The sequence below is a fragment of the Aethina tumida genome, chromosome 1 (assembly GCF_024364675.1).
Source record: "Aethina tumida isolate Nest 87 chromosome 1, icAetTumi1.1, whole genome shotgun sequence".
NCBI classification, from domain to species: Eukaryota; Metazoa; Arthropoda; class Insecta; order Coleoptera; family Nitidulidae; genus Aethina; species Aethina tumida.
The window spans coordinates 51,759,483-51,775,784 of NC_065435.1; the positions used below are offsets into that span (position 1 = coordinate 51,759,483).

General features: G+C 29.4%; 2 protein-coding genes across 4 annotated transcripts; both read left to right on the forward strand.

The window, feature by feature from the left end:
• The first annotated feature begins 2,182 nt into the window (after positions 1 to 2,182).
• LOC109600706 (putative uncharacterized protein DDB_G0282133) lies at positions 2,183 to 9,423 on the forward strand. 3 transcript variants are annotated; one of them, XR_007548897.1, is made up of 9 exons: positions 2,183 to 2,477; positions 3,159 to 3,219; positions 3,359 to 5,996; positions 6,050 to 6,118; positions 6,568 to 8,031; positions 8,117 to 8,262; positions 8,318 to 8,414; positions 9,027 to 9,134; positions 9,244 to 9,423. XR_007548897.1 is itself a non-coding variant. In XM_020016881.2 (8 exons), exons 1-8 carry the CDS (start codon positions 2,452 to 2,454, stop codon positions 8,599 to 8,601), a joined length of 4,569 nt encoding a protein of 1,522 aa, XP_019872440.1. In that variant the 5' UTR covers positions 2,183 to 2,451; the 3' UTR covers positions 8,602 to 8,855. The 3 variants fall into 3 exon arrangements, 2 of the variants coding, with proteins under 2 accessions (XP_019872440.1, XP_019872441.1); XM_020016881.2 differs by lacking the exons at positions 9,027 to 9,134; positions 9,244 to 9,423 and adding an exon at positions 8,534 to 8,855; XM_020016882.2 differs by lacking the exons at positions 9,027 to 9,134; positions 9,244 to 9,423 and adding an exon at positions 8,534 to 8,855 and having other exon boundaries at positions 3,162 to 3,219.
• A 2,221-nt stretch (positions 9,424 to 11,644) lies between these two features.
• Positions 11,645 to 16,216, forward strand: LOC109600691 (DDB1- and CUL4-associated factor 5). The gene is made up of 3 exons (XM_020016862.2): positions 11,645 to 11,932; positions 13,873 to 15,139; positions 15,195 to 16,216. The coding sequence occupies exons 1-3, from the start codon at positions 11,737 to 11,739 to the stop codon at positions 16,066 to 16,068; spliced, it is 2,337 nt and encodes a 778-aa protein (XP_019872421.1). The 5' UTR covers positions 11,645 to 11,736; the 3' UTR covers positions 16,069 to 16,216.
• Positions 16,217 to 16,302: the final 86 nt, after the last annotated feature.

Genomic DNA, 16,302 nt, shown 5'->3' on the forward strand with positions numbered 1-16,302 from the left:
ATATATCATTATCTGCTTTCAAATTGACGTTTTAGGGTAGTTCACTCTAACCAAATTTATGTATGTAGCGCCATCCATCGGTCGATGCGTTGAGCCTCGGGCTCATCACAATCGAAGGCGTTCTTGCAGTTTAGGTTGATACAAGAAATCACTAATGCGCTTGCGTGTTAATTCAAATTAACCTGTGGATTTTAAAATCATGTTGCCAGATGACTTAATATTTTATTTTTTTAATTAATATACATTTAAAAAAATTTTTAATTTTATTTTAAACGTGCACGGATCATAACATTGTCTTCAGTTAAAACAATATATTATTGTCATAAGTTTAGTTTAATTATAAATAGTTTAAGATTAATTATAATATTTATTTAATAACTGTTACCTGATATTTTATTTGGTCAAATAATATCACAATGTACATACAATTACATAAAACCCCAGGTTGACCGACCACCCTCTGTTGGTGCTGTAAAACCAGTCAGTCTGTTCGATTCTTAAATAGATCAGTCGGATAGTGGTGCGGTTCATTGTAGTGCAGTTCATTTTATACATTTAAGCACATTAAGATTGAAATTTCTTTATTTTTAGAAAGCATATTTTCTTGAATGAAACACTATAACATACTTACAGACTTAATTTGAATTTTGAATTAATTTGAGTTACGAGAATTGAATTAACAATATCCTAACTATATTTATAAACAAATAAAAAGCAAATCAAATATAAAAATTAATATTTACTTCTTCTTGAAAATTTTAAACAAAAACTGTATGCTAAATTTTGACAGAAATCTTTGTTACATTAAGATAAACTTTTATTACTTGGTAAGTCAAATCTAAAAGTTTGAAATTAATTTTTACATAGCTAATTTGAGACCAATAAACGAGAAATTATGAACAAGGTGAAGAAAATCTTGATAACAAAATTGAATAATTGAACGATAATATTTTTGACTATTAGGGTTCAATAAATGTAAATGCATTGTATATAAAATAAATGTAGTAAAAGTGTAAATATAAGTAAGTATTTTTATTTAAAAGAACTGATAAGAAATAATGAAAGTTTTATTTTCTATTTTTTTGTTTTATAAAGTCAGTAGACAATTGTGAACATTTAATAAAAAATATTTACAACTTGTGGTACAATTTAATATTATTTTTAATAGTGTCCAATAACTTTACTTTTTTTCCCCATAAAGTAAAAAATTCAATCAAATAGTAATCTAATAGTAATTATGGTATATAGTGGCGGCCGGAGAAATGCTATAAAATTTAAAATTGAAGAATCAATAAACGAAGTCCTTTCTTTCTTTCTTTTCAGATAAATAAAAAATTAATTAAATATTACCGTGTCTAGTAGTGTCTAGCAAAATTTTCAACGAAGTATTTCAGAAAATATGTCATTGATACCATAAAAGAATATTCAAACAGCACTAAAGTTTACACAAAAATATATCAATCATCTTCCAGACTTTTGGCGAAAAGTACTGATGAATTCAAGTTCAAATAAAATATGATCAGATAGTAATCAATACGTTCGTCGTCATCTAAATAAACGTTTGAAACCTAGGTAAACTTGAAAATATTTGAAACGTAGTGTGATTAATTATTGTATAAAATATTTTAATTTTATTTAATTAGAGATGTGTATTTCTTCATTAACAATAAATAGTAATGTGTACTATTTCTCTGACCACCACTATACATTAAAGTATTGGAAACTCAACAATAGTTTAATTTAACATTAATAAGAAATAAGGACTATAATGTTATAAGGTTACTACAACATACTAATTTCGGGTTAACTCTGCGAATTTTATGAATTTAAATGTACTATAGTATAAGAAATGTAGTACATTCAACAAACAATGAATAAACTTTATCTCAAAAACTAGGTAAAATATAAAAGTGACAACGTTGCATGTAATGGTCAGCATATTTGAATTCGAGAGTTGCGCACAATTATTATCCTAGTCGACTAAACTGCAATATTATCTGTTTTACATACTTATACGTACATTTATAATACTTTTATATAAATTAAAAGATGCATCATAATTAGATTCTTAATTTGTATACTATATACGATCTCTTACCCAGTTGGTGGTAGGTGCTCTGTGATTGGTCCTAGTATTTCCCACGCGCAGACGCACTAAATTTAAACCGTTTGGAATCAAAGACTTTGGGACGCCGCGATATAACGTTTGTGTAACTCAACAAAAAGTGCGAAAATCGAAAAGGTTTGGTGAACGTTGTGTACAATCAGCATTAGCTGCGACTATAGTGTTTGGAAGATGTAGTTGCATGTGGCAGCACAGATTCCAAGACGTACATTTTGAGCATTGATATGTTTGTGAAATGTGTTACAATGTGATAACAAAGTTTTTAACTCGTTTTACCACTACAAAGGATCAAATTCATAATATATGCGTGATTTATCCATAGCTAAATGATGAGGCGTAGTTCTCGTAGGAGGTAAGTAATCAGATCATAACCTTTACTCACTATAAACAACTGCGTTTACCCCCTAAAAAGCGGGAAACTTCAGTTGTCATGAAGGGCACTCGGCTTACAGTATTATTTTATTTAAAATAAATATATATTTCACGAATATCTGTTAGAATCGTTCCAATTAAAATGTAAATATATTATACTTTGTACTGTTTACATTGAAGGAGTATTACAATGTTACACATTGATTTAAATATGTATAACATATGTCTCATTAGAGACTTAATTAATATGACAAAATTTAGTTTTTATCTGAGTTACTTTTGTCCAATATATTTGTTTTAATTTTAACTATTTAAGCATAGCAGCCTGTGAAAAAATAACGTTACAGCACATTAAAATATGTTCATATTGTCTTTCATTTGTTCTGGAATAATTAATTTTGTCCTTTAACTAATAAAAACGTTTGTTCACATAATGCTTTTAATTACGCGCCAATTATGAACATAAAATTATTTTTGATCTGGTTTATAATTGGCCATTACTAATGTTTAAATCAAAATATCAAATATAACACATATAATTATTGTTTTTCCATATGATCAGCTAATAATTCATAGCAAATTGTCCACCTAATTTTAGTAATTTATTTGTAACACAAATAATAAAACAAACTATTTATGCAACATGTTTATTTATTTTCAGTAGAAACTCAGTTGGAGAATCTTCAAACGAAGATGTATTTTGCAGATTAGATCAGATATTGGTGAGTTGTGTATTTTTATTTTATTTGTTATGCATGCATTATTACTATTTATTTCAAATGTTTAAGTGAAAATATGCACATAATCAAACAAAATATTATTAATTATATATATTATATAATTAATTATTTTTTGTTGTAGAGATTTCAACCTAAAGAGAATAACAATCCATTTACTTGCCCAAGAGATGCAAAAACAAATTTACGAAAGTCGTTGCTTGTCAAGGTAGCTTCTAAAAAGCAAGAACGCAATATATTATGTAGCACTCCGAAGGTTCAACGACAACCAGAAGACACATTTCCAAATGATATTTCTGCTATAAATTCAAGCGATATCAACCCTATTAAAAATGTAGATGAAAATAATGCAGAGAACTTGAGTGACAAAAATATTTATAGAACTAAAGGCTCAAATAAATTAATTTTAGGAAAAGAATTAAATAAAACTACAGACCCAAAAAAATCAAAAGATCTGGTAGTGTTACTTAATTCTTACGATAATAGTCCAACTAAATGTGAAAAAAATGAGGACAATGTACAACTCGAGAAAAGATCCCTTAAAGAAAATACAGAGAAAAAACACCTTCCTCAGTCAAATTCATCTGATGAAGATCAATGTGATGTAACAAAACCTAACAGTTCCGTTATAAACATTACTGATTCTACTGAAGGCACTCCTAAAACATCCAATAATTTGATACAGCCCATTAATGATAAATCGGCTAGTAATATATTTACCACTTCTCCAAAATCTTTAGAAAACTTAGGTTCTTCACGTGAACAAAAAGTGTTGGAGGATTCACCACAAACACGTGAGCACATAGCTTCAGATAGGTCACCTCGTACACCACCTTCGCAAAATATTTCTAGAAAAATAACTCCAAGAAAGTCTAAACATTCAAAGTCATATAAAAGAACTAATATTAATGAGGTCTCTAAAATATTACCAGTGGCTAATAGAGAATCTGTTCACCTGGAAAACTCAAATGATGTACAAGATTTGTCACATGATTTAGATACATCAGAATTAGTTAATCAGAAAAGAAACAAAACAAAACAAGATGTTTTGGAAGCTACAACACTATCAAAACGTAAAACGCCAGGTGATAAAGTCATGGTAGTGGTTAATAATTTGTTATTACAGGCTTCACAATCAAAAAATAAATCAAACAGTAATGATAACACAATTAATAAAGAAAATGTTGAAAAACCAGCAGAGATTTCCCCAGTTCAATTGCAATCAATACATACAGATAATGTAGAAGATTCAGACAACTCTTCAAGAGCTTCTTCATATAGTGATTTTAATACTTTTGATCAGCAAGTCCTTTACAAAACATTACCTTCAGCCGATAATAATTTTAATTTTTCATCTAGTTTAAATGATATACCTATAAAAAATTGGGAAGGCCCTTGGAGACCTGATATAGAAGAAGGTCTATTTCAAATGGATGGAACATCAATCCCACAAAACATTTTTCAAAGATCTCACAAAACTAATGAAACTTATTATGATAAAAATAAAAAGAGGATGCAGAGAAAGAAATCTCAGTATGGTAGACTAAACCATGTATCTAATAAAAGCCACTTATTAAATGATCAACAACAACCAGCACATACTGATAATTCATTTGATTCAACATTAATTCTTAATAATGTTGAACAAGAAGTATCAAATGATAACGCCACAATTACAACTACACCTAAAAGAAAAATCGTAACAGACAAAAATAATGTTGCTCATGGAAAATCAAACAATGCCGTTAGAGTTATAAATAGTTCTAAAACAACAACAAAGGAAAAATCAGAGATCAACATAATAAGTACATACGTATCTAAAAGAAACACTCCGACAGAAGAGATAAATGTTGTACCTGAAAAGTCGAATAATAACATGACAATTGCCAATACATCTAAAAGAAAAATTTTAACAAAGGAAAATAATGCTGTACTTGAAAATTCAAATAATAACGTCACAATAGTTAACACATCTAAAAGAACAATTCCCACAGAAGAAAATAATGCTATACTTGAAAAGTCAAATAATAAAGCCACAACTGCCAACACGTCTAGAAGAAAAATTCTAAGCGAGAAAAATGATACTGTACTTGAAAAGTCAAATAATAACGTGACAGTGGTCAACATATCTAGAAGAAAAATTCCTACAGAGGAAAATAAGGCTGTACTTGAAAAATCAAATAATAACTTAATTGGAAACACATCTAAAATAAAAATTCTAACAGGGGAAAACATTTCTGTACTTGAAGAGGCAAATAATGATGTTACAATTACAAACACATCTAAAAGAAAAATTCCAAAAGAGGAAAATAAGGCTGTACTTGAGGAGGCATATAATAAAGTTACAATTGCAAGCACATCTAAAAGAAAAATTCCAGAAGAGGAAAGTAATGTAACACTTGAGAAATCAAACCATAACGACGATACGATTGTCAACGCATCTAAAAGAAACTTTCCAACAGAGGAAACTAATGGCGTTCTTGATAAATCGAACAATAACATTTCAATTGCACCTAAAGAAAAAAATCCATCACAGAAAAATAAAAGTATACAGTCGAACGATGTGGGCACTCAAGTAAGCAAGACTCAAAATGAAGAAGTCACTGAAATTAATCTGGATATAGCTACATTAAACAAATCATTAAAAACAATTAAGGATATAGCATCGGAACTTTCTTTGTTACATTCTGCCTCTGGATCACGGCGGCAAATGACACAAAACACAGAAGACGGCGATGAAACAGCAACTGATCAGAATAATGGTAATTTACAATAGAATATTAAAATAATTTTGACACTGATAAATATTTTTTAGGTATTCGGAAGTCTGTTAGAAAGAAGACGGTCTCCAAAAGTGTACTATTATATGATTGCCATGTCTTAGGTAATTTGATTCACTGGTCAATTTAAGTCGTGAACGCATATTTCGATGGTGTCTTTTCTTATAAATTACTTAAAAACGTATTTTTTTCCAATTAAAAATAAAAATTCTAGTGTCTGTCCCACAAACAGATAGACTTTTGAAAGTAATACAAGTTATCTATTGACTTTTTTAAATGTACATAATTTCAAGACTTCTGATTGTTGAAAACAGTCCGGACCGTATTCGTCGATTTCCAATGAAATTATATGCATTTGAAAACATCAGTGAAAAAAAATCGTTTAATCTATAAATATAAAAGTAAGCTGAAAAATTATTTGTTCGTTAAAAATACATTACACATATAATGAATCGTTTATGGAACAACATATTTCATATCTATCAAAATAAAAAAGACTAGAATTGATCCACTTGAAGTAGTCCTATTGTAATTTACGTTTTGTTTTTTGTAGAAAAGCGTATATTTAAAGTGCCCGACAATAAACGTAAAAAACGCATTACTAAGAATGTTGAGCCTGTCAGACCTGAAGGGAATTCCAAGAAAGATAGAAAAAAGAAGGCAGTTGTTTCATCAGTTAACAAAGAGAATGAACAACAATTGTCAAATAACATACCAAGTTTAGATGATAATCAAGAACCTTTCATGGAATATGCCACTGAAGAAAATGAACCTCACATAACCAGTACATCTAACCTCCAGAAAACTTCAACTACTGCTAAAGGAAAAAATGAGGAATTCTTGTCGAGAAAAGATTCAACAATTACACAGAACAGTGAGCAAAAGCAACACATAGAGAAAGCCATGAAAGAAAGTAATTATAATGATGAACCTGACATCACTAGTACATCAAAACCAAATATAACTACAACAGCCAAAAGAAGAGGCAGAAAAAAGAAGGTAACTTCAGAAGTACACACGAATACACAAACAAGAACAGTTTCTCTGATAAATAACGTTAATGACATCCAAAATCCAAATGTTGAAACAAGAAAGGATGAAGAGAATTATGAATCTCAATTAATTAGCACATCTAAACCTGAAGAAAACACAGTTCCCAAAAGAAGAGGCAGAAAAAAGAAGGTAACTGCAGAAGTACACTCCATCATAAATACAGAGGCAAAAGCCTCTTTGATGAATAATGATAGATTCGACATTCAAGAAACTAGGACTGGTAGCGCAATAACGAATACTTTGGACATTGTCGATATGGATAACGTTGGTAACAACCACAATCCAAATATTGAAACAAGAAAAGGTGAAGAGAACTGTGAATCTGATTTTATTACCACATCTAAACCTGAAGAAAACACAATTCCCAAAAGAAGAGGCAGAAGAAAGAAGGTAACTACAGAAGTAAACTTCATCATAAATACACAGTCAAAAACCTCTTTGATGAGTAATGATAGATTTGACATTCAAGAAACTAGAACTGGTAGCGCAATAACTAATACATTGGACATTGTCAATATGAATAACATTAATGACAGCCAAAATCCAAATATTGAAACAAGAAAAGATGGAGAGAGCTATGAATCTCACTTTATTAGCACATCTATCCCTGAAGAAAACACAATTCTCAAAAGAAGGGGTAGGAAGAAAAAGGTTCCAACTGACGGGTCTGGTAATGCAAATGAAAACCTTAATAAATTTAGTATTGAAGGCGTATTCTTAAATAATCTTGACAACGCAGATTGCATGCAAAATAAACACGAGATGGAAGTACCATTGGAAACAAATGAATACACCGACAGACTTTCCGTTGTTAGTTCGCCGATCCCCAAAAAGAGAGGCAGAAAAAGCAATCTTGAGCGTGCAAGAAGAAAAGCAGTTGAATCTGCTGCAGAAAGTCGCACTATCAATGCAACTGAAGGCTTATTTGACAGGTGTAGCGTCATGAGAAGCAGTTTCGGATCCGGTAAGTATCCTTTGATTCTATTAATTAAATTTTTAATTCCGATAGTTATCTTATTTCTCTTACTATTATACATTTTACTTTTCAGTATTGTACAACTCTGTAAATAATACGATTCCTAATCAAACCATCCTGAGTTCCGTATTACATAATTGTGATGGAAATTCTGTAGGGTACTTCAGACTGAGGCCACAAAGCCCCACACTAGGACAAATGACTTCAAAGAGCAATTTAGTAAGATTATTTTATTTACTATAACATAATTTTTTATACAATTTTTATTTTTTAGTATTTCGTCACATTAATAGGACAAGGTATCATCACATTTAATGACCAAGATTACCACATTTTTGAAAGTGAAAATACAGTCGTCAAGGTTCCTGCTGGTTTGTATTTATATTATTTTTATATAACTTATATATGTATATAGTTTTTTAAATAATTTTCTATTTTCATATTATATATTATCATAATTATTACAAATCATATTCTGTATAATTTTCAGATAATGACTACACAATTACAAATGTTGATGACAGCAAAACACTTCAGCTACTGTATATTAAAAATTAAAAAGACATCTAGTACTTGTATAATTGCATCTTCAATATTATATAGTACAATAAGTTATTTGATTTTGTTTTCTATTTATAAGAATAAATGTACTGAGATGTAAATAATATTATTGCTGGACGAAATGAGCTAGGTTAAATTAAGAGTTGTATTTTTTTTTTGTTGTTACAATCTGTGTAAGTCTAGGTAAAACCATATACATATATTAATGATTTTAATTATATTTTATATATATAATAAATAATGAGACCACATTAATACATTTTATTTCATCCTATTTAGATGCTAAGAAATATTTATGATTAGATTATTAAAAATTGCATTAACAAAAATCTTAAATATTATACAATGTTACTTCTATTATTAATATACGTACATATACATAAAAAAATTGGCACCACTTTTTATACAATTTTATTTTTTAGTATTTCGTCACGTTATGGGACAAGGTATCATCACATTTCATTATATGTGATACTCTCTGTCGTTACATAAAGTACCACATACTCGAAAATGAAAATACAGTCGTCAAGGTTTGTATTTGTATTATTTGTAAATAGTTCTTTTAATAATTTTACATTTCCATATTATCATGTTATAATTAATTCTGATTAAACAAATTATATTCTGTATTATTTTCAGATAATGACTACACAATTATAAATGTTGATAACAAAACACTTCAACTACATATAGTAAAAATTAAAAAAGGATATAATAAAGGAGTAATCAATTCATAAAATTTTTTATATAACAAAGCAATATGATTTTAAAATGTTTATTTTTAAGAACAAATAAATCATCTTTATAGTGACTGATGGAAGTAAGATGAATAATAGTAATTATTTTGTGTATATAAAAATTTTGACTTCGATTAAGCATTAATTCTTATTATATTAACTAAAGTGATTTTTTTACTTATTAATTAAAAAATAATTAATTTGTTTCATTACCTTTCCTGTGATGAAATGAAAATACACTCGTAACAAATATTAAATGATAAAATGTTATCGTAATTGTGTCTACAGGGTTGTTAAAAAACTTAATAATAATTGTACAAAAAAGTTTAGTTCGATTTCACATAATGTTACGAAATTCGTCGACTGTTAACTAACTACAACAGTATCTCGAACTACCAAACTTGAAATAATTAATGATTAAAATGTGTTAGAAAATCTAAGTGCAACACATATTTCAAAATCCATTTCCTATGGCCCAATGTATATCGAATGTAATTTATTATGGTTTAAGACTGGCACATTCTGTATCCAATTGGCCGTATCGTACTGAAAATATATTAACTAAAAAATTAGGGGTATATTAATGTTTCAAAAACTGAATTTGTCAAACTATATGCAATATACTGGGTTGTTGATAAGGTTTTTATATATTACCAAATAAAAATCAGAACTAAACTTGAAATAATTAATTATTAAAATATGTCTTAGAAAGGTTGTCAAATAGTACTGCAGTAACATTGTTATTTTGTATAAAGCTCAATAAAACATGTGTAAAATGAGCAGTCCAAGAATAAACTAAAATACAAATAATTCTGAGCAAAATATGAAGTTACAATATTAAGTTATTACAGCGGCTTATAGTAAATAAGTAACTGAACTGGCTTCTCTACATCCCCAGGTAATTTTATATAACAACAATACGATTTTTAAATTTTTAAAAATGGTTTGTTTTTAAGAAAAATATATTAATCTGTAATGTGAGTGATGGAGGTAAAATGGATAAAATACCAATTGTTTTGAGTACATAAAAATATAATTTTTGTTTTCTGACTTCTATTAACTATTGATTTTTGTTATATTAACTAAAGTTTAGTTAAAGTGATAGTTTTACTTATTGATTAAGAAATAATTAACTTCCTTTTTGACTTTCAAATTTTAGAATCATTATTTTAACGCTTTAGGCGTTCATTTCTAATGAAAATGCATTCGTAACAAATATTCAATATATACGTTTCAATTAAATATATACATAAAAGTATATATTTAATCTTTACTCATAATTTAATGTTACCATTCTTTGATAAAATGTTATCGTAATTGTGTGTACAGGGTTGTCAAATTCATCAGTCTGTTGTAAATAAGAGAAATATCAAGTATATGCTGGATAAAGACATTGAAATAGATTTATTACAGTCTGACGTTAAATAAGGAAATTTGGAAGTTCTCAGGTTTATTTAATACGAATTTGTTAAATTTTATATCTGATTAAATATTTCAAAGAATTAATTATATTTTGGTATTGTAAGATTTAATTAGAAAAGTTAAAAAATATATTTCCATCACTAATTATCTGTTATTATTGAAATAAATTATTTTTAAACCTAAACTTTATAAATTGTAATATTTATATTTATTTGATTGACGATGATTATTATTTAATTTTAGTTTCTGTCTTATTTTTTACATAAATTATATATTAAGAGACTTATTTTTTTATTCACTTGCCTCTTTCGATTGGAAACAATATTTTAGGTACCACAACGAAACGTTTAGAAGATAGTGGAATATTAATTTATATTTTGAATTTGACTGGTCACAAAAATATCTTAGAGATCTACTTTATAAAATAATGGCATATAATCAATAACATTTCAATGTGAGAATACACGTATTTCAGAAGTATACGATTAGAAGGCCCACCCTAATTTTATATTTTTACCAATAGTAAAATTGGTAATTATTATTACTTAATCCAAATAAATAGTAATAAAGAATGATATTTTTTCAACTGGTTTTTCTTGGGTTGTATATTAATCGATAAAGGTTTAAATATACAGAGACAATCTCAAATTAAGTAACCAATCAATGTGTTCACGTTTCTGTGATACTCATCATTCATAACATAATGTATTGAATATATACATGAATATTATGAATAAATACTTTCCAAATATAGAAAGACATTTGTGAACTGTGTAATTGAAATAAAACATATTCCTACAAATAATCAAAAACAAATGTGTATATAGATTTGGCAACCCCGTGATCAAAGCATGCTCGTCTCGGCATCCAACAGCTGATTGTGACATATGTATTCATTCTCCCGACGATTATTATAGACCAAAAGTTGTTGTCAAAAAAGTGCATCTTAGTAAGTGTGTTATTGTTAGATTCAATGGCCTGCCTAGCGGCTATAAACCCCCTTTCATACATACTGAAAAGACAATACGACGATAATGTTAACATTAAAAATAAGCTGTTCAAGGAACGTTTTGCTAAAGCAAGAAATTTGTATAGAAAAGATCTTTTAGCACATTATGGGTGTGTTAATGCAATTGAATTTTCGACAGAAGGTGAATTATTGGTTTCGGGTAAGTATCGTTCATTTAATTAAAGTATTACGAGAGAAATTTTACAAAAGGTAAGCCAGGTTATGATCAAATATTTTTGTAAATAAACTTATTTTAGTTGTTTTTTTTTCCGTAATCTTGTGAGCCAAGAATTTACTTTTTAAACTATTTTTAACACAATAAATAGATAAGAGTCAACGTTCGAAAATGTACAAATGTTCGTCGTTCATTTTTAATTTGCATAGTGTTAAATAAATATTCATAAAAACACTAGATGCATACAGATGATATTACATTGTAATATTGAGTAAATACATTCATATTTATTAAATAATCATATGAATAACGATTTATTTCAAAGTGGAAACTTTTTGTATGCACTTGGAGAAGGGATGAACACAATGAACTTACATAAGTTGATCCATCTTGGTTTGAAGACAATTAATTATGCAAAAGTGACAAATCGATTCTAATTACAAATAATTGGAGACAAAGTTTGCAAACAAATGCTGTTTATATGTAGATGGATAAGACATAATCGCAATCAAATTTTATGCTCAAGTTTATTCTACCCCCTTTCATTAGAAACTTATTAATTTACTAATTATTGGTACATAAAATTTAAGGTCGATTTTCACTGGTACAGGATTTTAGTAAATTCGTCGACTGTTAGTTAACCAAGTCCAATAGCATCTAGAAGTTCTAAATTTGAAAAATTAATGATTGAAATACGTGTTAAAAAATTTAAGTGTAACACATTTCAAAATCAATTTACTATGGCCCAATGTATATTGAATGTAATTTATTGTGGTTTAAGCTTGGCACATTCTATATCCAATTGGCCGTACCGTACTGGAAGTCCATTAACTGAATTAAGGGTGTATTAAAGTTCCAAAACTTACACTGAATTTGTCAACCTATATACAGTATACTTGGTTGTTGACAAAAATCAGATATTACTACAGTAACATTGTTCTTATGTATGAAGCACAAGAAAAAGGGGAAAATGGGCTATCTAAGAATAAACTACATTTGTGTATTTTTATCATTTTATATGAGTGATTAATAATAATAAAAAGTGTAAGAAATAAAAACTAGTAATTTACTTAAACTTAACTTAAACCTCAAAATCACAAATAACGTGATTCCTCCTACCAACTTCCTGTTAAATTGAGTATAGTCTACTGTGTAATATTTTCTTAAATCATCTCTAGTGGCAACATGAATAAAATTTAATTTTCTTTGTGGTAGAACTCTTATCTTTACCTCCTATGCATGCTCGATTGGATTTAGATCTGCAGACTTCTATGGGTACTGCAAACTGGCAATATTCTCGGTTTCTTTAAACTCAATAACCATTTTTGTTTGCTTGACCAGTCATGTTGCCACACATCAAACCAAGTGAAATCAATTCATTTAATGCCTCCCTACAATCTTGCATTTCTTGCTTCTTCTGGTTCAATTCGTCCATTGATCTAAACTTCAGTTTTGGTGTTCACGGTACCAACTTCTAAATTAGCCTTATGAAATTTACTTCTTTCTTGAACTTGGAATCAGATTATGTCCGTTGTTTAAAATTGGGAACTATAATGCAGTGAAGAAGGTCTGTTTTTTTAGTAATTTTTTGGATAATCATCATTTTAATTGACTTAACAATTACAAACTGGGTGTATAAATGGCCCAATTCAAAATGTGCGATCGTGAACTTGGAAAACCATTTTTAAAATAAAACAATTTTTACTAATCGAATTTTTGATTAAACAATTTTATGTTAATATCGGCATCTCCAGGTTCTAACTTTTTTAACAAGAATTGGAAAATGAAATAAAAATTAAATATAGAGTCCTAAAGTATGAAGTAGATACAGTATAAAAGTTGATGGGATTATATGCATGATACGTTTTTTCTTAAATACTTCTCTTATCTAAGACTAATTTCAATATAAATTTTGTATGTTTTAGGTGGAGATGATAGAAGGGTGTTGTTATGGTCAATTTCCGACGCGATCCACGGACGAGGCCTGCCGACTGCAATGCAAACTACTCACATAAGCAATATATTTTGCCTGGCATTTGATTCACTTAATACAAAAATATTTTCCGGAGGAAATGATGATCAGGTCCTTGTGCATGATACGAATTCTCTAAATTTGGTCTCTAGAATCTCGCATAAAAAACCCGTTTACGGCATGAGTATAAACCCTCAGAACGACGATATACTCGCGACTGCCGGTGACGATGGTAGAATTTTGATATTCGATCTTAGAGAACCAAATATTGAGGTGTGTCTGGCAAAACAAAAGACTGGCTTTCATTCTGTGATGTACAATCCAACAAATCCTAGACTTCTGGTAACAGCAAACGCCGAAGAGGGTATCGCTTTGTGGGATTCTAGAAAATCGAAAGACATGCTCATCCATTACGACTCAAATGGTGGGAAAATTAGTGGTATAAGTGCCTGTTTTGATCAATCGGGAAAACGGTTACTAGCCTTACGTCGTCGTCTACCTCCTGTTTTATATAGCACCGATAGTGAGAATGCCATTTGCCAATTTTATCATCCTCAATATTATAATTCATGTACCATGAAAACTTGTTGTTTTGCTGGCGATAACGACGAATATGTTTTAAGCGGATCTGATGATTTCAACCTTTATATGTGGCAGATTCCCTTAGATGATAGCGAATGGGGTAAATCTCATATTGTCCTAAAAAGTCACAGATCTATTGTTAATCAAGTTAGATATAATAAGCACAATAATTTAATTGCCTCGTCAGGTGTAGAAAAAATGATAAAACTATGGACTAGTATACCTATTGGTACATGGAAGGGCTCTTTGTTGACAGAGGACCCAGAGACATCTCGTCCCGTATACACCCACGAGGATTACGTACAAATTGTTGGCGAAAGTGGAGAACGTATTTCTCATGATTATAGTGATCAATCAACTGGAGAAGATTCCAAAATGATGGCGTTTTTCGATTCATTGATTCAAAGAGAAATCGAAGGTTGGGACTCGCCGTCGGATTCTATTTCTTCCGACACTGATAGCGATGATCAGAGTCCATATTTAACTAATTTAGTCAGCGAAATATATCAAAACACTCACCAAGATTGCGAAGATCTAAAGAAGAATTCAAAATCAAACACAATTGCTCAGTTAATTTACAAAAAACGATATTCTCTAGCAAAAATGGCCCACGATAAATCCAGGTCTGCCATTAGAAGGTAAGTGTAATCATCTTGGTAATAAAATCCGATTAAATATGTATTTTTATTTTAGGTATGTTTTAAAGGAAAAAACTAGAAACAAAACCAAAAATTGTAAAGATAAATGCTCCAAATCCACCAAGAATGATAAGAAGGCAAGGAAGAGGTCACATTCTCCAGAAAAACAATCTAAAAAACAGAAATCATTGGCAACAGATAAAAATGGTGGCCACAAATATTGCACTAGGCAAAGCGTGAAGGATATATGGGATAGTAGCGCTTCTAATAATTCATTTGATGCCCCTAGCACAAGTACTGGTATAACTAGCTCAAGTCTTTCCACATTTAGGCTAATCGAACAGGATTCGGATGATGAAGTTCCTTCAACTTATCATTGTGAAGAAACAGAAAATGTGGAAGAAAATAATTTTATAAACATCCTTCCTACTCCCTTAAATGGCACTCATGATATGTTCATTAACGTACTGGAAAGAAGTAGTTATAACGGAAATGTAGTAACTTTAAGGAATGAACAATATAATCATGCTTCAACTTCAAACGGCAGCTTTTATAGTTGCTCTAACGGAGTTGAAAACCTCTCTGAAGACTGCGCTTCTAGATCTACTCGATCGTATTTAACAAATCACTCTAGATTAGAGCCTGCATATCAAACTGATACTGAAAGCGATAGCGATTACGAATTTGAGTATTACACGCCGGTTAAGAAGAAACGCACTGTCAGCTCATCCGACAGTGGTTGCCCAACAGGTCCAGGCAGTTCAAACTCATACAAGAAAAATAAATCCCACCAGGAGTGTTCAGTACGAGGATCTTTCAATGAGAATTGTTCCGATGATGAATACAATTACGAAAAATTTAGGAAAAGAGTAAAAAAGGCCCGGGTTGACATAAGAAAACAAATTGGAGGAGATTCTGATTCTAATTGAATCATTTTAATTGGCAATTTTTAACATATTTTATAATATACAATTTTATTTATATTATTATTGTATTTTTTTAATAGCTCCATCTTGTTTAGTTTTATTATATAATAATTATAATTATATTTGTTTCAGTATAAACCGTTTATTCATATTTTGAGTTTTACTGTACCTTTTTCCTTAACCTACATCGTTAAAAATATTATTATACTGGAATTTTAGAAATCTATCCAAGGTAAG

Excerpts from the sequence above, each read along its gene's own strand:
- LOC109600706 (XM_020016881.2), top strand. The coding sequence starts at position 2,452 with ATGATGAGGCGTAGTTCTCGTAGGAG. Across the intron at positions 3,220-3,358 it reads GCAGATTAGATCAGATATTG|AGATTTCAACCTAAAGAGAA; the intron begins GTGAGTTGTGTA and ends TTTTTGTTGTAG. Across the intron at positions 8,263-8,317 it reads TGACTTCAAAGAGCAATTTA|TATTTCGTCACATTAATAGG; the intron begins GTAAGATTATTT and ends TTTATTTTTTAG.
- LOC109600691 (XM_020016862.2), top strand. The coding sequence starts at position 11,737 with ATGGCCTGCCTAGCGGCTATAAACCCCCTTTCATACATACTGAAAAGA. Across the intron at positions 11,933-13,872 it reads AGGTGAATTATTGGTTTCGG|GTGGAGATGATAGAAGGGTG; the intron begins GTAAGTATCGTT and ends TGTATGTTTTAG. Across the intron at positions 15,140-15,194 it reads TCCAGGTCTGCCATTAGAAG|GTATGTTTTAAAGGAAAAAA; the intron begins GTAAGTGTAATC and ends TTTTTATTTTAG.